The 22183-nt window shown below is 49.5% G+C and overlaps 1 protein-coding gene across 1 annotated transcript in view; it reads right to left on the reverse strand.

The window, feature by feature from the left end:
- Positions 1 to 22183, reverse strand: part of LOC118259887 (deleted in malignant brain tumors 1 protein-like) — a 46014-nt gene that overhangs the window by 14978 nt on the left and 8853 nt on the right. Inside the window, 7 exon segments of the mRNA XM_035569745.2 lie at positions 13 to 387; positions 7983 to 8340; positions 8418 to 8767; positions 9259 to 9588; positions 10300 to 10619; positions 11239 to 11242; positions 11998 to 12327. Coding sequence (XP_035425638.2) covers positions 13 to 387; positions 7983 to 8340; positions 8418 to 8767; positions 9259 to 9588; positions 10300 to 10619; positions 11239 to 11242; positions 11998 to 12327 — 2067 coding nt within the window.

Consider the following 22183-nt stretch of genomic DNA (forward strand, 5'->3'; position numbering starts at 1 on the left):
GTGGCTGTGCACAGGGAACAGGCATGGAGGTGCTGCATGGCGGGGCACTGGGACTACCTGAGCACTCAACGCTGGCATCTTCCACATGGTGGCAGTTGTGCTGCCCCCACGGCCTGGCCTGGCATTCAGAGAGGGCAGCTTCCGTCCCCGTGCAGTTCACTTCATCCAGCCAGATCTGGCCCGTGCCTTCACCGTGCCGAGCCCCCTGTGAGACGGACAGCACCGTCCCGCAGCCCAGCTGGCGGCACACAACCCTGCCCTCACGGACGCTCCAGTTGTCATCGCACACCGTCCCCCACGTCCCGTTGTGGAGCACCTCCACTCGCCCAGCACAGCGGCCGGGGCCGTCCACCAGACGAAGCCCCTCTGGGTCCGGGGAGGCTGCACCTGCTGAGCCAGGAGGAGAAGGAGGAGAAGGAGGTGACATCCTAGGGGTGGATGGGGTTCAACTCTTCATGTGTTTGAGATGCCTCCTGTCTCCCATTTGCGGTTCAGAAAGGGTTTCAGAGAAGTAGCTGAACATCCTACACTTAGCTTCAGCTGAGAGGAGACCCCCACTGCAGCCTACAGCTTCCTCATGGGGGAGAGGAGAAGGGCAGGCACCGATCTCTTGCTGGTGCCCAGCAATAGGACCCAAGGGAATGGCATGGAGCTGCCTCCATGAACTCCTAGGTTCAGCTAGATCAGATCTTCACTGAAAGCCTCATCGGGCACTGGAACCAGCTCCCCAGGGAGATCCCTAAGCCTGCTGGAGGTCAGGAAGCCTTTTAACAACACTCTTAGGTATATGGTTTAAATTCTCAGGTTGCCCTGCGTGGAGTCAGGAGTTGGACTTGACAATCCTTGTGGGTCCCTTACAACTTGGTATACCCTACAATTCTACATGTCCTGAGGCATCTCAGATGGTCCTGGGTGTCTGTTTTTAGGCAGCTGAGTCTCATGTTTGCATGTTTGTATCTAAATGCCTGGATTTAATCATCTTAATGTCAGTGTGGATCCCATGCCCTAGGAGGCTTTTTCTCAGTCATGTAAAAAGACAGGCAAATGCTTTGTTTGTCAGTAACAAAGATATAGTTTCACCATAGAGTAACTTTGTGTGGTATAACTACACAGAGAGTTGGGAGAAGTGGAAAAGTGCTTGAACTGTGGGAAGGTCTTCACAGTGTACAAGATCTGCAGCATAAGATTGCCTCCGGCCCCTTCTGCACGCTTAGTAAGAGCACCAGCAAAATGGAGACTGTGCAGAAAGGAGCCATAAGTTAACTGCAAGTTCCTAACTGGGTCAACATAAAAAATGCTCAAGAGGAATATGGTTGCATTCTGTAAATACCTTTTTTGACTGCAGATAATGATTTCTAAAGTGCTCAGGCACTGATCTGTGCTCAGGTCCAGCACAGTTTTGCTGCTCCCATAAGCTGTGTCAGGAGCTGGTGTCTATGTGCTCCCTAAGCCAGGCGCCCCATGCTCCAAAGCTACTTAAATCTGAGCAGCTAAACACTTCTTCCTCCTTTTCTCCTTTTAATACCAGTGCAGAGCAGTAGGCAACACTGCCCACCCAAAATGGGACCTGCCTTCTGTGGGGGCCTGTCACTCTCCAAAAGATATATCACAAGCCTGAGTTAGGACCTTCAGTGATGGCCTGACACCCTTGGTCTGTAAGCTGCAAGGATTTCCCCAGATGATAAGCAAGGGGTCAGATACAGCACTCGGGAAGTCACCGAGGCCAGAAAGAGGAAGAAACAGTTTACAGATCAAATCCCTGAGTCATCCCCAGGTACAAGCAAGGTCTGGGGAGCTGTAGCATTGCCAAAGGGGACAAGCTGGCACTCTGCATGCAGGCTTCAGTAGCTCAGCTCTCTTATTTATAAGGGATGTGCCCTGTGGAGCATGAAAATATCTTTGCAAAGACAACCCTAAAAATTAAGATTATTATATTATTAAAATTTGAGATGAGTTTGAACCAGGTGCATGGCAGGCATTCACTTCTCAGTTTGCAAGCTCTCCTACCCAAGGCTAAAAGCAGTCTTAAAGGCCTTTTGCTCATTTTCTTCATTTTACTAGGAGTTACCCATTGATAAGCAATAACAAATCAACCCCATAGCTGAGACTGCCCGCGGTTAACGTGGGCAGTCTTAGGTGCATTGACTGCCTGTGCCTGGGTGGACAAACCACAGTTTGGCAGAGTGTATTCAGCCTTGTCCTGGCAATTGAGGTCTATGGTCCTTACTTGTCACCCCCTCATCTTACAAGGAGCTGCCCCTCTTTGCTATGAACAGGGGTATTGAGTTTGTCCAGGCCCCCTCCACCCTGCAATACCATAAATTTGCCACACAAGGTCCGTAATAAACCAAGGTTAAGCAGAGCAGAAGAGCATGGATGGTTATGGTACAGCTTCAGGAGGCAAAACTTGGCATGTTTCTCTCCACTCTTAAGTCCTAAGTCTTCATTTATGTGGCAAAATCACGTGTGTAGAAGTAAATAGGTGATACATGACTTTGAGAGCAGAATCTGCAGGGATAGCTGCACATAAAGACTTTTCTTCTGCCTCCAAAACCATCACAAATCATTCCTCCCTGCCCCAGACTGATGAATGAAACCCAGGACCCTTGGCCAGACCATGGTGTCCTCCACAAAGCAGCAAATGAATACACTGGAGGAGCACACGTAGCAGACGGGTCCCCTGGGACCAGAAGCAAAGGCAAACACCACTCACCCCAAAGGCACACCATCAGGAGGAGGATCCCCACGCTCTTGGCTCCGGAGCAGGTGGGTTGGTTTCTGCCCCAGGGGTACCTGGGGGAGGGATGGAGACCACCTGGCATCCCTATCTTCACAGGTTGGCCATGGGCTGGAAGCTGGAGCGGAAAGTTCTGGTGAGAGACAGCAGCCGAGCTCCGTGTCCTGCTGGCCAACTGGGGGGGATGGAGAGGAATCGAGGCGGATGCCCAGGGATGGGAGTGATGTGCATTTCAGCAACAAACCCTCCTCCTGCTCCCTCCCTCACCCTGTGCTTTTCCCTGCCTGGCTAGCCCTCCTCTTCCTCTGCCCCTAGGCCACAGGGCATTGGCTTGGGCTTTGTGTGAATCCATGCCAGAAGGTGACCCTCTGCTCCGTGCTGCCGTCTGATCCTGTCACCAGGTTGTGAAATGGAGAGCTGTTCCAGGAAAAGGCAGAGCAAACAAAACTGCCTCTGCACCCAGGCCCCGTGTTCTACGTGACAGCCCCAAAGGCGAGACCTCGGCTGTCCAGCAGTGTCCTGGGGATAGCACGGGAAACCTTCCTCTGACAACATAAATCCAGCCTTTTTGCACAGAATTGGGGAAAATTAGCTACTTTAGCTTTATTAAAAAGTATCTGATTGGGGTTTCAGGTGTAAGGGACCACCTTCTACAAGTGAATATGCTACTAAATGTTGGGAATGCCTTTATTGTGGAGGCTGGAGCTAACATGATGCTGAGCTGGCCAGGAAACCCCTCTCCAGCCAGGAGAGAGGGAAAGAAAATTCCTCATACACATGAAGAAAACTTGCAGAGTCTGTGCTCCAGAACTTTCCCCAACCCAGTGTGGGTTTCCACTAGAATAAGCAACAGGGCATGGATAAACCATTTGGATGGGTAGTGCAGAGCAGTTCAGGCCATTCGTAGGTGGAGGGAAAATTGACAACATTATTTTCTCGCTCAACAGAGGAAGAAGGTGAGCTGCAGGATTTGCTGTCCCCTCTCTCTCATCCCTTGCAGAGTGCACATCCTTGTGGCATGTTGACGTTTTGCAAGAAAAGGGCCTGAAGCCAGAGTAAGCATGGCACTGGAAAAATGAATTTGCAAAGTCATTAGATAAATATCACTTGTTGCTCTGAATGGGAATGTTAAGACTGTGGTGGGTGCTGCACTAGTGGTGCACTGAAGATAGGGATGAGAAAGGATATGGCCCTAGAAAGTGCATGTCTGTGCAAAAATAAGAAATGAAACTGGAGCATGTTATGGGAGGAGGACCTAGCATGGCCAAGGTGGTCTTGGGCTGAACTGAACTCTTCAGCCTGGCAAAACCCAAGAGGGGTAGTAAAGAGTAGGTCACTACCTATAGGAAGAGAAAAGAAGAGAAGTCCAAACTGCAGAGGAATGCTGAGAGTGAGCAGAGCTGGGGCTGCAGACCAAAAGGAAAAAGATGTGTATTAAAAAACAGTGAAATACTGGTACAAGAATGAGTGGGTGAAAAAATCAGCTGGAAATGATTCAAAGCTAATAAAAAGTAGAGCAGTTGGGAAAGGTGTTTTCGTTTGTCCTGAGGCTCAGTGAGCCCAAGGACTTTGTGCCTCTCTTTTGTAAACAAAGAGGCCAGCAACAAAGAAATTCCCGACACCATCACAGAAATGCTATGAACTGTCAAAGCCTGACCTGGCCAATGCAGCTGTGAGCAGGGGTGCTTTTGCTGTTAGTTTTCAGTAGTTTGTACAAACAGGTGCTCTGGAAATGCGTCATGCTCCTATGTCTGTTCTGTTCCTTTTGCATTTGTGTGCTGTGTCCCCTTGGGAAGGCTGAAACCCCTTCCTGAGATATTGCAGTATCTCTGCAGAGTAGTCCACAGCCCAAACTTAGATCTTTTTCAGTGTTAAAGGCCTTCTCTAAACTGTGATTAAACACACACACAATGATGCAGACAGTTGGTACTTTCTGATACTCAGGCTCCAGTCTTTTCCTCCTTTCCCGAGGCAGTGAAAACACCCCAGACAATTGGGTCCAAGTTCCCATTTTCCCCTATTCTGAGGCACTCATGTGCAGACACACAGAGCTAGAAGAGCTCAGGAGTGCTGAGTCTTTGGTGTAAACTCTGGGACAAGCAAGACTGGAGAACTGGGTCTGCTGGGGCAGCCAGAAGGAAAATTTAAAGATTCGAGAGCCAGCAGGAGGATAAGAAATCCCAAAGTCCTAGGATGTCCAGGGAGGACCAGAAGACGGCCTTGCAACCACACGTTGACAGAAGGGGCCAGGGACTGCATGCCTGAGGCTTAGGACAGGTAGCAAGATGCAAACTGATGACAGCTTCAACTGCTGGCTGGAAGGGAATGAGAGGTGGTAGGTGGTGTGGTTTAACCTGGCTGGCAGCTGTGTTTAACACAGCCACTCACTCCCACTCCCTCTCTGGGATGAGGGAGAGAATTAGAAAGAAATGCAAGCCTGTGGGTTGAGATAAAGACAGTTTATTAGGACAGAAAAGAAAGGATAATAATAATAATAATGATAATAATACTAATGTGTACAAAGAAATGATGCATAATGCAATTGCTCACCACCCGCTGACCAATGCCCAGCCTATCCCCGAGCAGCCGGCCCCCCACCCCGGCTAGCCACCCCTATATATATTGTTCAGCATGACGTCAGATGGTATGGAATACCCCTTTGGCCAGATTGGGTCAGCTGTCCTGGGTCTGTCCCCTCCCAGCTCCTGCTGCACCCCCCGCCTGCCCGCTGGCAGGGCAGTGTGAGAAGCTGAAAAGCCCTTGGCTCAGTAAGCACTGCTCTGCAACAATTAAAACATCAGTGTGTTATCAACGTTATTCCCATCCTAAATCCGAAACATAGCACCCTACCAGCTACTAGGAGGGAAATTAACTCTATCCTAGCCAAAACCAGGAGAGCAGGATAACAAGACCCTGCTGCCCCACCAGTTCTTAAAGGCAACCTTGCTGTTGGAAGGACTGAACCGATCCTGCAACGTTGTCGTTGAACGGAGAGCATGGGAGGGCTAGCTTAATTCCCCAAGCCCTCTCCACTGCTGAAAAGAACCTGCAATGCCATTTCCTACCTTCTATACTTCATTGTCATGTCCTCAGCCGCACCTCACAGTGCTCTAAATACTCATCTTCTTCTGCATGCACCTAATGGCCCCTCTCTTCTTGTCTCCAGTCCTTGCTCCTGCTTTGTCTTCTACCTTGTGAGATCCTAGCCAGCTTTTTCTACCTCTTCCAGCAGCTAATTTGAGATGTTACCATGTCAAGTAGGCTCTTTGGTCCCTAAGCCAATGCTTCTTTCCCTGTGGCTTCACCATAATCTGATGAAGCTTGTGGTCATTTGTTCCCTCCCTGTGGCACTGGGATGTTCCTCAATCCTGACTGTGGGACCCTCTGGCTTCACCAAAGTGGTGGGTGGTTTGGGGCTCAGACCTGACTCATGGGTTGCTCTATTAAGACCGTGACCACCCACAGACCCTTCCTTGGTTTTGGCCAGGACCATATCTCACCCAGAGACAGCAATCTTCAGTCTCCAATATCTGACCCAGTCGTCCCTCTATAGCCAAAGAACCCGTTCTTTCATCACATTCACTTTGCCTAAACTTCAGGCCAAGTCACTACATAACCCTGACCATGCATACAATATTTCATTCTTGTTCTTTCAGGTTTCAGGATTCTTTACTGGTATTCAAAACTATATTGAATAAATACAACGGATGAGGTACTTCCCAGCCCATCCTGGACAGACTCTGAAGTGCATTGCTATTTTTGCAAAGTTAGCTATGTACAGTGCAGTAGAGCATCCTGCTCTCTTATTCTTGGATCATGAAGTCATTTCCATGGGAGATTAGAGGAAAAAGTATGATGACTGTTGGGGTGATAGCAAGGGGTGACTGTTGGGTGAAGGCACAGGATTGCAGTGGTGGGAATGAGGCATCTGTGCAAGCAGATGGAGCTGGGATGCTGAAGCCTACCTGGAGGACCAGGTAGGGGTTATCACTCTGAGAAGACCTGTCTTGGAGACCGAGGGATTTATGATGCTCTGTGTGACCATGGGGGCAAGTGGGACCCCCAGAAGCTCAGTGCAGTGGACCAGGGGCTATTGGGCACACAAGACAGGACTTTCCGCTCTGCCAGAGGAGATCGTCTCTGCTGATCCTCGCAGGGCTGCTCTGCTCTGGCTCCACGAAACAGTGTCTTTGCTGCCTTCTGGGGTCCTGGGAAGCCTTGCCTTCATCACCAGGAGTGTGGCCACCTAAGCCTCAGGTGATGTCCTGGCATCATCCACCTTCTTTACATGTGATTTGTCTGCAAAACAAAGGAGCAGGGTGACGCACAGAGGGTACAAACCCCAACCCAAAAAGTGATGCACAGGCCAACAATGCACAAACCCCAGCCCCAACCCAAGAAGTGAGGCCAAAAGCACCATGAGCCCTGCAGGGACACCAGGTGTACCATGCACAGAGGTCCTGCTCTTACCCTGGGAGTGTCCAGCCTGTCTTCCACACCTCACCAGGTACAGGACCAGCAGGATCCCACAGAGAGTTGCCCCCACACCAACCAGACCCGACAGCACTGAGCAGGCCTGGGTGAGATCTGTGGAAAGAGTTAAGCTCAGAGCAGTTTGGTTGGATGGTCAGACCTGCTCCATCCCTCAGGGTTCCTGCTCACCCTTCCTTTCTGCTGCAATTTTTTGGGGGACTCTCAGCATCTTCCATCACAGCACTCCATGGGGCTCGGGCTTACCCCTCTTGTCTTGCCCTCCACTTTTGTAGGATGGGTGCAAGGACCCCCCCAACTTGGATTAATGCCAAGAGAACATATCCACGAGGGAAACCCTTGGCATCCCCAAACACCTGTGCCACGTGGGAGACAGCAAGGCACGGCAGAACTAGGTTAGATATAAGAGGCTGCACCTTAACAGAAATCCCTGTGCACTAGTTGTCTCTCCTTGCCCACAGAGGGAGACTTTCTGAAGGAGCATGATATCCACACCTTCTCCTAATTAATCCCACTCCATCGCCTACAGCTTTTTTCTTCCAGGTGCCTCCATCCTGTTCATCTAATGGTTTCTGTCAGGGAGGTTTCTGGCAGCACTTCTGCTAAGACTGGCACAGAGACAGGAGCGTTACCCCATGGTGTGTTTTCACTGCAGTGGCTACATGGCTCTGCCTGTCCTAGACACCAGGTTGGCCACTAGTGCAGGCAGAGCGGTGCCATCTGCAGTAGGACAACAGAGGATCTTGGCACTCACCTTCCATCTCTGTACACACCACCCCAGCTGCAAAGCCGTGTTTGCACTGCCCCGGACCCATATTTCTCTGCTGGCACTCCAGGAGCAGAGTCTCAGAGCCCCGGCAGCTAAGCCCTTCCAGTAAGGTGTGGCCACGCCCTGGGCTGAACTGGCCTCCGATGGGGGCAGACTGTGCCGGTCCACAGCCCAGCTGCTTGCAGACCACCTGCGCCTCCAGCAAGCTCCAGTCACTGTCACAGACACCGTACCAGGTGGCGTTGTACAGCACCTCCACGTGCCCTGAGCAGGGACCCGGACCATCCTTAACCCGCAGCTGCAAGGGGTTGGTGCCTGCAGCGGAGAGCAGAGGGGATGAGGTCTTGGGCAGGGCAGCTTTGGCATCCAACCCCACATCGAGTGGACAGGAATTAACTCAGCCTGTCCTGGATGGCCCACCCTGGTCCTTGTGGATTTACCTGAGCACACCACACCGGCATCCTCACTGTGGCCACAGTTGTGCTCTCCCCAGCTTTTCAGCCGACACTCCGCAAAGGTGGACTCTGTCCCCACGCAGTGCACATTGTCCAGCCAGATGGGGTCCGACCCTTGCCCAAAATGAGCTGAGCCTGGTGCTGACATTGCCGTCCCGCAGCCCAGCTCCCTGCACACAACTGCAGCATCGTTTATGTCCCACGTGTCATCACACACAGTTCCCCACTTCTGGTCGTGAAGAACCTCAACTCTCCCAATGCAGCTGTTCGATCCATTCACCAGCCGCAGCACATGGTGCCTTGACGTGTCCATGTCTGAGGAGGGAGCAAGGTGCACATTCATACCTGACCATCAGCTCCAGACAGGCTTTGAAATGTATTAAGCCATGGAAAAACTAGAACATCCTTTCAAGAGGTCTGGGAAATGTGCTACATTGACAAAGATTCTAAGCTCAGAAAAAAAGGGACCACAGCTACAGAGCTTGGGATTCAGTGCCCAACAAAGGGTACTGGGAACAATAGTCACTATAAAAAGTGGTAGGAGGCACTGACAGATGAGTTTATGCAGCTAGAGGAGTCAGAAAGGGGTAGGAGAATGGCTCTCTAGCTGTGCTTCTTTCCGCCAAAAACCTTCCTAAGGTCTTGCACAGGGAATAGCATCACCTGGTGTGGCATTCACACCGTTCTCTGATTATTTTTTTATTATTTTTTTTTTCAACAGGGTGTGGAAAAGGCCCCCATTTCTGGCTTTTGAGGACATGATCAGGTTGCACCTGAACTACACAGTACTTATGAACACAGCTCACCTGAGCACACCACACCAGCATCCTCCCCATGGTCACAGTCGTTGGATCCCCAAGGCCTGGCGTGGCACTCAGAGAGGGCGGCTTCAGCCCCGGTGCAGTTCACGTTATCCAGCCAGACACGGCCAGACCCTGGCCCAAAGTGAGCCAGAACCGGAGCTGAGACTGCCGTCCCGCAACTCAGCTGTCGGCACACCACTGTGGCCTCGCTTAGGCTCCAGCCGTCATCACACACTGTCCCCCACTGATGGTCGTGGAGCACCTCCACTCTTCCTGCACAGCGGCTGGGGCCATTCTGCAGGCGCAGCTGAGCCGGTATATTGACAGCTGTGCCTTCTGGTGGCAGAGGGGTGAGAGAGAAAAGGAGCATCAGACCTGATCTACAAGCACGTCCGCATGCCACCCGTGCCCTCAGCACCTTCCCGAGGTGGTACTCCCCGGTGTTTTGCTCAGGAGGGCTCTCATGTCCATGCAAATCTGCTGAGGTATGTAGATGGACCAACTGTGTGACCTCAAAGCCCATGAATGTTCAATGTGAGTACAAGCAAACCGCCCTCGTAAGCTGCTGCAATCTGGTTTTCATGGGTCCAGGAACCCATAGTATTGGCTTGGTGACTCCAGCAACCTCCAAAGCTTCCTGAAGACTCCCTTGCTACTTTCCTTTCTTCAAAAAGGCCCCAGGACTCCTCACTTTTGCCCATGAGGTTATAAGCTGCTGGTCCCTATAGCACAATGGCTTGGGAACTTGCTGGGGAGCAACTCTGCCACCCAGTCCTGTGCTCTCCCTCTGTCCTTGGTGCACGCTTTTGTTGCCCACACTAGCATGCTTTTTGTGTGCTACCTACCCCTCGTCATCACTACTGCTCCTTACTTTGCAGAAGACAACCGGTATTCTAAGGAGTGCATTACAGAAGAAAAGAGAGGGGACGAGGTCACCCTTTCACCCTTGGCTAAAGCTGTCAAAGTGGTATTAGTCCTTGGAGCAAGGCATCCTCCACTGAACTTCTCCTGATACCAAGCCTGATATTATCTATCAGTGGTTACCTGCACACACAACTCCAGCATCTTCTCCGTGGTCACAGTTATTGACTCCCCATGGCCTGGCCTGGCATTCAGACAGAGCAGCTTCTGTCCCACTGCACTGAACGTTGTCTAGCCAAATGGGGCCTGTTCCCTGGCCAAAGTATGCTGAGCTATAAGCTGAGACCGCCGTCCCACAGCCCAGCTGCCGACACACGACTTTGGCATCTGTGAAGCTCCAGTCATCATCACACACGGTTCCCCACTCATGATCATACAGCAGCTCCACTCTCCCAGCACAGCGGTTCGGGCCGTTGACCAGGCGCAGCCCTGCGGAACCAGCGCTGGAGTCCTGGTGGTGGCTGGCTGACTCTACGAGAAGCACAGGAGATGTATCTTGAAAACCCCCTTGTCCCTCATTTCTCAGAATCACAGAATCATCTAGGTTGGAAAAGACCTCCAAAATCACCTAGTCCAACCTCTGACCTAACACCAACAGGTCCTCCACTAAACCATATCACTAAGCTGTACATCTAAATGTCTTTTAAAGACCTTCAGGGATGGTGACTCAACCACTTCCCTGGGCAGCCCATTCCAATGCCTAACAACCCTTTCAGTAAAGAAGTTTTTCCTAATATCCAACCTAAACCTCTCCTGCCCCTCCTTGGGGCACTGCAAGATACAGCATGACCATTCTGCACTCTACCACATTTGCTGGCTGCACCCAGTAATCGCTAACATGCAGCTACCTCTGGACTGAGAAAAGAAGCAATGGACACAAACTGGAACTCGACAGGTTCCATCTGAACATAGAATCATAGAATCACAAAATGATTCAGGTTGGAAAAGACCTCTAAGATCATCGAGTCCAACTGTTAACCTAGCACTGCCAAGTCTACCACTAAACCAGGTCCCACCACATTTACACATTTTTTGAATACCTCCAGGGATAGTGACAACCACTTCCCTGGGCAGTCTATTCCAATGCCTCACAACCCTTTCAGTGTTGTTTCTTTTTTTTTCCTAATAAAAATATTTTTTTTTCTTATTAGAAAATCTGTACTTCCCGTGGTGCAACTTGAGGCTATTTCCACTTGTCCTATTGCTTGTTGCTTGGAAGAAGAGACCGACTCCCACCCCACTACAACCTCCTTTGAGGTAGTTGTGGAAAGGTAAGGTGTCCCCTGAGCCTCCTTTTCTCCAAGCTCAACAACCCCAGCTCCCTCAGCTGCTCCTCATAATACTTGCTCTCTAGACCCTTCACCAGCTTTGTTGCTCTTCTTTGGACATTCTCCAGCACCCCAAGCTGATTTCAGATTGCCAGAGGCAAAAGCATGGAAACGATCTGGTATCCATTATACTGGTGGCGGCAAGGAGGAGTTGATGTCTCCTTCTGGCCCCTTTCCCCTGCCTAGGGATGCGTTTCATGGATCCTGTCTGCAAAACAGAATGGGTGGCTGTATCTCTATCTGTGCCCACTTCCCCCAGAAATTCAGCCAAAACAAGGGTCTTGGAGAGGTGGGATGTGCAAGAGGCCCCTACACATCTCCCAGAGGAGATTCATCATCTCAGGACCCTTGCAAGGTGTAATTAACACTGATTTCCTCGGCTGATAATGTTTCCAAACCTGGTTTCCAAACCTGCAAGCCCTTGTGCTGTATGGGATAAACCACAAAACATCTAACCATGTCCTCCCATCCCATAATTTCTTCAGGGTGTTACCTGCACAAACCACACCAGCATCTTCACCATGGTGGCAATTGTTCTTCCCCCAGTCATTCGCTCTGCAGTAGGAAAGCGCCACCTCCGTCCCCGTGCAGTTGACATCGTCCAGCCAGATGGGGCCAGACCCCGCCCTGAACTGGCCAGGTCTGCTGGTGGACAAGGCGATGCCACAGTGCAGCTGATGGCACACCACGTTGGCATCGTTCAGGTCCCAGTGGTCATCGCACACCGTGCCCCACCTGTTGCTGTAGTATACCTCAACTCGGCCAGCGCAGCGGTGCGGTCCATCCAGCAAGCGGAGGGGAACCCTCTGGGATGCAACTGGTTCTGCATGGGATGTAGAAACAGTGCTATGCAGAAGAGCTGAGAAAGCCTACACTACCTGTGCTAGCTTCACATGGCCTTTGCAAATAGCTATGGTTTATGTGCACCACCGACATGCTTCTCCTTTGGTAGGCAAACCCCAAAAAATCAAAATCTAGGAGAAAAAAATGCTCTGCAAATCCCATCTTCCTAATAAAAGACATTAATCTTCAAAGGGACTTTGGATATTTTTACAGGATATTCCCAAACAAATTCAGGAACAAAAAAAGACCACACTGCAGTCTGGATTGAAAACTCTGGACGTAGGGATTGGCTGTCATCTGGCTGTTGCATTAGGCAAAGCATCACCAACAGGTCAAGAGAGGCGATCCTTCCCCTCTGCTCAGCACTGGGGAGGCTGCACCTCGAGTGCTGGGTCCAGTGCTGGGCCCCCAGTCCAAGACAGACATGGACATGCTGGCGAGAGTCCAACGGAGGGCCACCAAGGTGATCAAGGGAGCACCTCTCCTACGAGGAGAGGCTGAGAGCCTGGAGAATAGAAGGCTCAGAGGGGATCTTATCAATGCCCATAAATCCCTGACGGAAGGGTGCAAAGAAGATGGAGCTGGGCTCTTTTCAGGGGTGCCCAGTGCCAGGACAAGAGGCAATGGGCACAAACTGGAAGACAAGTGGTTCTGTCTAAACGTCAGGAAACATCTGTGGTGTGCAGGTGATGAAGCCCAGGCACAGGTTGTCCAGAGGTGTGCCTGCTGGAGCAGAGGAGCTGGACCAAATGAGGTCCCTTCCAACCTCAACCATTCTGTGATTCTGTGTTTCTGTGCTAAGACAGCAAAGGGAGCTGTCTGTGTGCAGCCTTGTATTTTAATTATATTTGTACATATATTGTGATATGGAGCTGACAACAGATCATTTTTTTTTGCCCATCATGCGCAAGAGCAAGCTCTCCTTTTGTGCACAGAAATAATGAATTTTGGTGGACTGGAAAGCCAAGGGATGTTATTTGGAAAAAAAGGAGCATAAAATGAAGTAGGCAGAAGCAGGAAAAAATAACAGCAACTCGGCATCCCACCTGCTAGAGGACCTGCAGCACAACCACTCACCTCCTTTCTGTGGGGTGGAGAGGAGTAGAAGTGCCTGTTCCTGTTTGCTCTGGAGGAAAGAGGACTTTGGGCCCCATCTTTGTAAACATACAGGCTGGCCCTGAAGAAGTGGCCAACACAAATATGCAATTTCTGGTCTTAACTGTCACAGGCTGGTAAGGCTCCAAACATTTCCCAACCACCCTGCATGAGGGCAACAGCACAGAGGCCAAAATAATTACCCAGCCAATAAGGTCTCCTTCCCCATCTGCCATTTTCCCTTCCTTTTAAAGCCTGGCAGGTCAAAGGAGTCTTTGCCCTGTCTGTCTGCAAGCCCAGACCCCCCATTCCTACATATCACAGACCTCTCTTGTCCCATGCACGTGGTCTACTACAATGCACCTTCCCCCCGTGCATGAGCTACTCACCACAGAGGCATGCCAAGTAGATGAGGAGCCCTGCTCCAGCATAACCAGCCAGGGTGATCTGCAGGGGCAGAAAATGTCCTGAGCACCCCATGCCAGTAGTTTTAGGGCAGGTTATCTTCCTAGTGAGAGCTGCAAGCTGAGCTGGACGATGCCACTGCCAGAAAGACTATGGTCAGTCCCCTCCTCTGACCTGTGTTTGTCCCATGCTCATCCCTCCTCCTGCACTGATCCCTCCTCCCTGCTGTCCCTGGGATCGAGCCCTCCAGTTCAAAGTGGTTTAAGTGGCCTCTCCGCTGCAGCATTACCTGCTCAGAGATTCCCCCTTTCATCCCCACCTCCCTGACCCTCCAGCCAGCTCTCATCCTGCAGCAGGAGGGTTTGCAACTCTCACTTGTGGAGGTTTGAAGCCTTGGGAAAAGCCAAACCTTCCTGCTGTTCAGGGAATTCCAATAAACAACCAGTATTGTCCTGGATAAGCATATATGTTGGTCTGTTGAAAAGGAGTGGGAATCATTTCCCTTAATTTAAATGTCTTTGAAGCTGGGGCTTCATTTAGGCTCATACCCTGAGGTCCCCATTAAAGCTAGCTGGGGGAAAAGTGGGTGGTTCACCTGGAGCCCTGGATGCTAAGGTGGGGAGACGTATGTCCTAGGAGAGTTCGTTTCTCACTGAGACCCTCAGAAAACCAGAGGATAGGATAGGATGGGATAGGATGGGATGGGGTGGGATGGGGTGGGGTAGAGTAGAATTAGAGTAGAGTAGAGTAGAGTAGAGTAGAATTAGAATTGAATAGAATAGAATTTTCTCCAAAAAAAATGTGTCCTCAGCCTCTCCTCACAGGACATGCCATCCAGCCCTTTTACCAGCTTTGTTGCCCTCCTCTGGACACAGTCTTCACATCCTTTTGATGTGGAGACCAAAACTGCACACAATATTCAAAGTGAGCTTGCAGTAATGCTAAATATAGCAGGAGAATCACCTCTTTTTTTTTTTTTTTTTTTTTTTACCAACTGGCTATGCTGTATTAAAAGCATCCCAAAATGATGTTTGCCCTCTTGGCTGCCAGGCACCCTGCTGGCTTACCTTCAACTTATTGTTGACCAGCACCTCCAGATCTCTTTCTTCAAGGCTGAAGGTAAGATCTGCCTCACCGTATAGATATCCAAAGGTAAACCCCATCCTGACAAATCCCACAGTGCTTATGGAGGACAAGTCTCCTTTCCCCTGCCAAAATAAGGAATTCTGAGGGGCAGGTCCTTTACATACATTGAAGAGATTGCTCCAGCTGAAGTCTGTCTGTCCCCAAGGCCACTATCAGAAACTGTGTTGATAAAACCTGACCCCTCACACTAAGAGACACATAAAATACAGTTTGTATTCTGGGAGCATCATATAGAGAATAAGGGTGTTCCAGAAATCACAAATGAACTGCTGAGGTTTAGTTATAAACATGCCCAGGTTATGGGTGCCCCACTGCATTGATTCTGACCCTCAGTTTAAGTGAATTCAGAGAATTTACTGACTGATCTCTGAACCATGGGATGCTTTGGCACAACACCATGAGCCTTTCCCTGTGCTTACACTTCAGACTTTCAGCAAATACTATAATAACCCACCCCATCCTTCCCCCTTCCTCCTCAATTTAGCCTGACTAAAACATATAAGGTGCAGCAGCTTGTCTGAAAGGAAATGAAAGGATGTCTCTTGCCCCATTTATCCATCGTGTCTTTTGGAAAAGCTCCTGTCTGGCAAATGAACAGAGCTGTCCCTGCCAAGACGTTTTTCTTTCATGACACAGAGCCACACATTTCCCACACTTCCTATTGCTGCATCACAGCCCGTGAATATTGCAGCTCATAAATTTCACATCCTAACAGAAACCCAATAAACAAGTCTGTCCATAATTAAGCCTTTGCAGCAGGGTTTCCAAGATCTCATGCAATCTGGCACACATGCAAGACTCATTGCACACATATGTCCCACTTTACAGCCAAGAAAAAGCTTCCTTGTTGCAGCACCCACACCAGCTCCTTCTGCAGTCCCTGTCTGCTGCCAAGCCCCAAGACATAGTTGAAACTGTCCCAGAAGAAAAATCTCCTGTGAACCTCTTGTTTATCTCTTATATTATTCTGCTTGTGAAAAAGTTGTTCCTAGAAACAGGCAGCCCCTTGTGAGGGGAGATGTTCCTTGTTGAATACTAAGTGACTAAACGCTGGCATCTTGTGCTCTTTGGTGGGATGCTCTGCAACCTTTTTCTACATCCAGATGCCTTCATATGCACCCACCAGAGCCCTTCCTCCTCTTAGTGCTCCCAGGTCTGCATCCATTCAGCTCCTGCCCTCTGAGAGCCTTCAGCCCTTCTCAGGGAGACACACATGAATTCTAAGCATGTCACAGAGAGCTAGGGTGGTTTTTTTGTTGTTGTTTTGTTTGATTGTTTGTTTTGTTTTTTACAAATATACCAAATGCTAAAAACATCTGGGATTTTTAACACCTTTGGCCGTGGCATGGACAGTGGGACTGAGCAAGTTTGCCAGTGACACCAAGCTGTGTGTTGCAGTCAACATGCTGAAGGGAAGGGATGCCATCCAGAGGGTCCTGGACAGGCTTGAGAGGTGGTCCTGTGCAAACCTCATGAGGTTCAACAAGGCCAAAGGCAAGGTCCTGCATCTGTTCTGGAGCAATCCTAAGCACAACTACAGGCAGAGGATGGATTGAAAGCACCCCTGAGGAAAACAACCTGGGGTTTTTGGTTGACAAGAAGCTCAACATGAGCTGGGAATGTGAGCTTGCAGCCCAGAAAGCCAACTGTATCCTGGGATACATCTAAAGAAGCATGGCCAGAGGGGCAAGGGAAAGGATTCTCCTCCTCTACTCAGCTCTCGTGAGACCCCACCTGGAGTAATGTGCCAGTTCTGGGGCCCCCAGCACAAGAAGGACATGGACCTATTAGAACAAGTCCAGAGGAGGCCCACAGAGATGATCAAGGGGCTGGAGCACCTCTCCTGTGAAGACAAGCTAAGAGAGTTGGGGTTGTTCAGCCTGGAGAAGAGAAGGCTCTGGGGAGACCTTAGAGCAGCCTTCCAGTACCTAAAGGGGGCCTGCAGAAAAGCTGGGGAGGGACTCTTTGTCAGGGGGTGGAGTGATAGGATAAGGGGCAAGGGTTTTAAACTAAGAGAGGGTAGGTTTAGATTAGATTTTAGGAAGGAATTCTTTATTATGTAAATGGTGAAGCACTGGAACAGGCTGCTCAGAGAAGATGTAGATGCCCCATCCCTGGAGGTGTTTAAGGCCAGGTTGAATGGGGCTTTGAGCAATGTGGTCTAGAGGAAGATGTCCCCACCTGTGGCAGGGGAGTCGAAATTAGATGATCTTTAAGGTCTCTTCCAACACAAGCCATTCTATGATTCTATGATCTGGAGCCATTCTTTCTGCCCTTTTGCCCCCAGAGGGGTGTGACCTTGCAAGGCCCTGCACACAGATCAACATCTTGCCCCTTCCCTGGAAGTGTTCAAGGCCAGGTTGGATGGGGCTTTGGTCAACCTGATCTAATGTCCCTCCCCATTGTATGGGGTTTGGACTAGGTGATCTTAAAATCTTTCCAATCCAAACCATTCTATGATTCCATGATTCTATGATCAGCAGAATCCTCCTGCCCCCCCTGTCCTACATGGGGCTTCTTCTGCGGCAGTGCCATCCGCTTGGCTTCCACCAGCCAGACCATCTCATTGCCAGGATCCTTTGCAACTTCTGCTACTGCTGTGAGGTGGTCGTCTGCCTGGATCCAGCATTAATTTGGGGGATTGCAAGCAGAAGCACAGGGTGTCCTGGGGCACCTGGATTATGGATGAACTTCACAGAATCGTAGAATCATTCAGGTTAGAAAATACCTCTAAGATCATCTAGTTCAACCTTTAACCTAGTCCTAAAGTCCACTACTAAACCATGTTCTAAGTCTACTATGTTCTAAATCTACACGTTTCTTGAATACCTCCAGGGATGGTGACTCAGCCACTTCCCTGGGCAGCCTATTGCAATGCCTCACAACCCTTTTAGTAAAGAAATTTCTCCTAATATCCAACCCATACCTCTCCTGGTGCAACTTGAGGCCATTACCTCTTGTGCTATTGCTTGTTGCTTGGGAGAAGAGACCAACCCCAACACCGCTACCTTCCAGAAAGTCACAGACCTTTGTGCAGTCTCTGGACCTGCTCTAGTTCCAGTACATCCTTCCTGGGACGTAGCGACCAGAAGTACTTGCATAACAGAAGACATGGTAGATCCAGAGTTGTGTATCATGGCAAAATTAAACTCCTTGTCTTCATCTTGACACCTTTCTTAAAGTATGCAACATTTCTTTGGATTCCTTAGCTGCTACGACATACAGAGGCAATGATTTCAGGCAATATGTTAGCAGCTGTGTACCAGGAAAATAAAACATTCAAGGCCAGACATATTGTACTATCAATTCCTTTTTGTTGCATTTCATTGATGTATAGCTAGATGGCAGGAAATCACTTCATTATTCAAGAGCAAGCAATCTCAGAAGCATTACCCCGTGACTGCAGTGTGTATGGTTTTCTGAGAGGCTGGAATGTGAGATGAGGGAAACCGTCAGGGACTTCTCATGTGGTTCATTTTTCTCTGCTGACACTCTCAGTGACTCCAGCAGCAGTCCAGCACAGACATCTGCACTTGAGCACATGGAGCCTTTCCATATGGTTGAGCTCTGCATGTGCCAGCATCTCCAGGGTTAGCCCTCCCCAGCTGCTGCAAGGCTTTTAACACAGACTCATCTTGTACTTCCCAGCTTTTGCATCTCGGTGTCTTTTGCTAACCTGCAGCACACAAATTCTCTCATTCTCCTTTTCAACAATGAATTAATCTACTGAAAACTGGTATAAATAATAAAGGTAAAGAAGAGATCTCAGGGAACGGTTTGAGCCAGAGTAAGTCCATCAGCCATAACAAGGACAGAGGAAGCTCACAGCTTTAATTTTTTAGTTCAAATACCCCAATACTGGCAATTGCATGGCTTCAGAAATGGTTAATTGAGAGAGGACAGGGAATGTGGGAGCAGGTCATGAAGAAAAACTCTCCCCATTCTGAGCCTGCCCAGACACTAACTCCCCTTTATCTGATCATCCTTTGGTGTCCCCCATACTGAACCTCCCCAGAGGGCCTCCTGAAGAAGCTGCCTCCCATGGGTCCGTGCTGCAGTGATACTCAAGAGACACAAAAATGAAACTCCCACAGAGATGTGTGTCTGTTAGAAAGGGCCATTCCCTCATTTATCACCCCACAGAGAAGGCAATGTTATGGAGAAGTGACAGCATCTTGGGACAGCAGGGCATGTTCTGGGATTACTCCAAGGCCCATTTGCAGATGACACTAAAAGACTTCGGGGACAGGCTATAAAGTGCATGTGTCTAAACTGAACACTCCAAGCTCAGACATTTTGGGGACCTATGCATGTGTGTGAATTTCTTTTCGCAAGGTACCCTTACTTGCCTTGGTGTTTCTAGATTCATAGACTAAGGTGCCTAGATCCCATTTCTACCATTAAGAGAACATTATTCCACTTTTAACCCTCACTTGCTACCCTTTAAACAAAAGTGTGTAAATTGTATGATGGGCTGATTGTAGATTCAAACTTAAAACCTGAGGAGCTGCTGGGTGGTGGACAGACTACTAGTCCCACCACACTGGTGGGCTCCCTTATCTCACTTCCCAACCCCCTGCAAAGAGCCAGCTGAACCACCCTGGTCATGTATCCAGCTCACATTAAACTGGAGCAACCCAGGGAAGTTTCCAGAATCATTCTTTTGCTGAGCAAATGAAGGACTGGAAGCTTTGCAGCAGCACAAGGTCACTAGTCAGCCACGGGTGGGGACCCTGCAGCTGAACTCTTCTAAACCATGCCAGGAAAATGCTGAAAAGGGAACTGTGCTTCCTAGGAAAAAGATAACCCCGTGTCAAAGTGGGTGAGAACTGCAGCTTCAGGAACAAGAACAAAGGAAAGCTAATTCTGCAAAGACTGCCTGCATTCCGGAGAGGGATCTCTCCATTAACCTGACCTCTTTAGGGTCACTAGGTCACAAGGGTAATGACCATTATCCTGCTCATTAGCAGACAGCAGGACCAATGTATCCATCATCTCAAAGTGCCTGCAATAAGGTGTGTTCCTACCTGTAACAAAAGTCATCTTCTGTTTTTTAGATTAAATCATCTCTGGGCATTCCAAGCCTTCATCTTCTAAGTCCCTATGACTCAGCAGGCATCCTGTTTCCTGCTCACCTCCTCTCCTCCCCTGCCTTCCAGGTGTTCGTGCTTTTAACTCATCACAGCCATCATAGCCATCACAGCCTGAGTCCCCATGCTGAGGCTTTCTCTGATGCTTCCAAGCAGCTGTTTTGAGTTGTGTGAGAAGGGCTGCATCACTAGCCACTGGAGAACCCAGCACTTCCTTTTATGACCTGTGCTGCCTAAATCCCCAGCCAGCATCCCTCCGCATGGCTAGCTCCCATCTCCACACCTTCCAAGCCCTTCTTGTGTCAGAGCACTGTGCTCTCAGGGGCCCCAGAAGACCGCTCTCCAAGGACAACATACAGAAATGTTTGGGAATACAGCAGAAGGAAGAGATCAGCATGGCCTAGTTGCCCACATGGATTCACATCTAGTTACCTGTAGATCCTTTGTCCTATTTGACAGTCCCATGCCAGAGTCTGAGACCTAGGACATCTCAGGTGGCTCTAAATGTCTATGTGATGCCTCACCTGAGCTTTCAGTTGGTGGAGTTAGCAAAGCTACTCAGCTTCACTGGTGAATGGAAACAAGCCCTTGCATGTATGCAGGGATAAGCTTTGCAGCCTCCACTGACTACTGATTGGCTTGAAGAAAAAACAAAAAAAAAAAAAAAAGGAAGAAAAAGTAAGATGTTGCTTATGTGTTACAGAATTATTTTTTATTATTATTTTCACAAATGCACCAAGAAAAAAAAAATGAAAGCAGGAACCTGAAATATTTCTATGCATCAATTCTCTTTTGCACACAGACCATTTCTGTCAGCTGGTGTTTCATGCCCTGTATCGCTTCAGGTGGCTGGCTGAGGTGGGCATGGAGCTGACAATGGGTCAATCTCTGGTGATCTCACTCTGTAGAGAAGGGATGGTCAAGGGCCCTTAATGGTGACCAGGCTGTGCACTGGGATGGAGCTGCATCAGCTGGAGTCTTGTGTCTGGGATGGTCACAGGAACTGAGCTCACTTTTTGCTGGCATCGTCAGCGTGAGCCTCCTTTGCCTCCACTTGCTCTGCTCCAGGCATCAAGGTGGACATGTCAGAGACAACCAGCTCGTCCATGTGTACAAAGCCTGCAGACCACAAGGATTCAGTCAGTGGGTTGATCCAGGCATCCCAGGCAGTGCTGCCTGAGTTTTCCTCCTCTTTTACAAGACCACTGAGGATGCTCACTGCTTTGGAGACAGCACAAATCAAGTTGGCTTGACTAATGCCAGCAGCATGGGATATACACTATTGACTGCCAGTACTCAGACATGAAGCCTGCTTTGAAGAAACCACCCTTGACCAAACACAATGGTCCACACACAGCACCCTTCATCCCAAAGTTCTTCTTTCCCACCCCCAAAACTACACACTGATCCACCCACCCAAGCTGCCACCTACATGCAAAGAGCCTACAGATGGCATTCTTTTCAACACATGGTTTCAGCATTTGGCAAAGAAACAGGATGTAACCTGGAAAAGATGTCTCCTTGGTTGGGTCACACATGGGCCTAGGAGTGACCCTCCCATGAGTGAGACAGATGGGCATGTTCTTTTGGACTCCAACACACCACTCATAAGAACACCTCTGGCCAACCCAACCCTTTGGAGCTCATCAGTCTTGGTGCCTTCCCACTGTCCTGTCTTTTTCCTGAGGTGAAAAAGGTAGAGGACAGCACTGATAAAACTAGCAGCATCGTACCCAACCCCATCCCTCGTTTCTGAAAAGAAAACATGCAAGTGTTCAACACAGGTGTCTCCAACCTCTCAACCCTGGTTTCCAAGAGTCTCCATGACACCCTTAAAAACTCAGGCACAGACACACTTCCTGATCCTTTCTCAGCTGCTGGATAAAGATGAAATATCCCCAGTGTCCTTCCCAAGGGGGAGCTGGGAACCCACAGAGCAGAGCTCAGAGCTCCTGCTTAATGAACAAGTGGAGCAGGCAACAGAGAGAAGAGGAGCATTTGAGGAGGTGCTCCCACTTGAAAGACCATCCCACCACCAAGAGCATCAGTAACCCAGCTGGAAATATGATGTTAATGTGAAAGGGGAGCAGTGGATAGAAA

Source organism: Cygnus atratus, chromosome 32 (assembly GCF_013377495.2).
Source record: "Cygnus atratus isolate AKBS03 ecotype Queensland, Australia chromosome 32, CAtr_DNAZoo_HiC_assembly, whole genome shotgun sequence".
NCBI classification, from domain to species: Eukaryota; Metazoa; Chordata; class Aves; order Anseriformes; family Anatidae; genus Cygnus; species Cygnus atratus.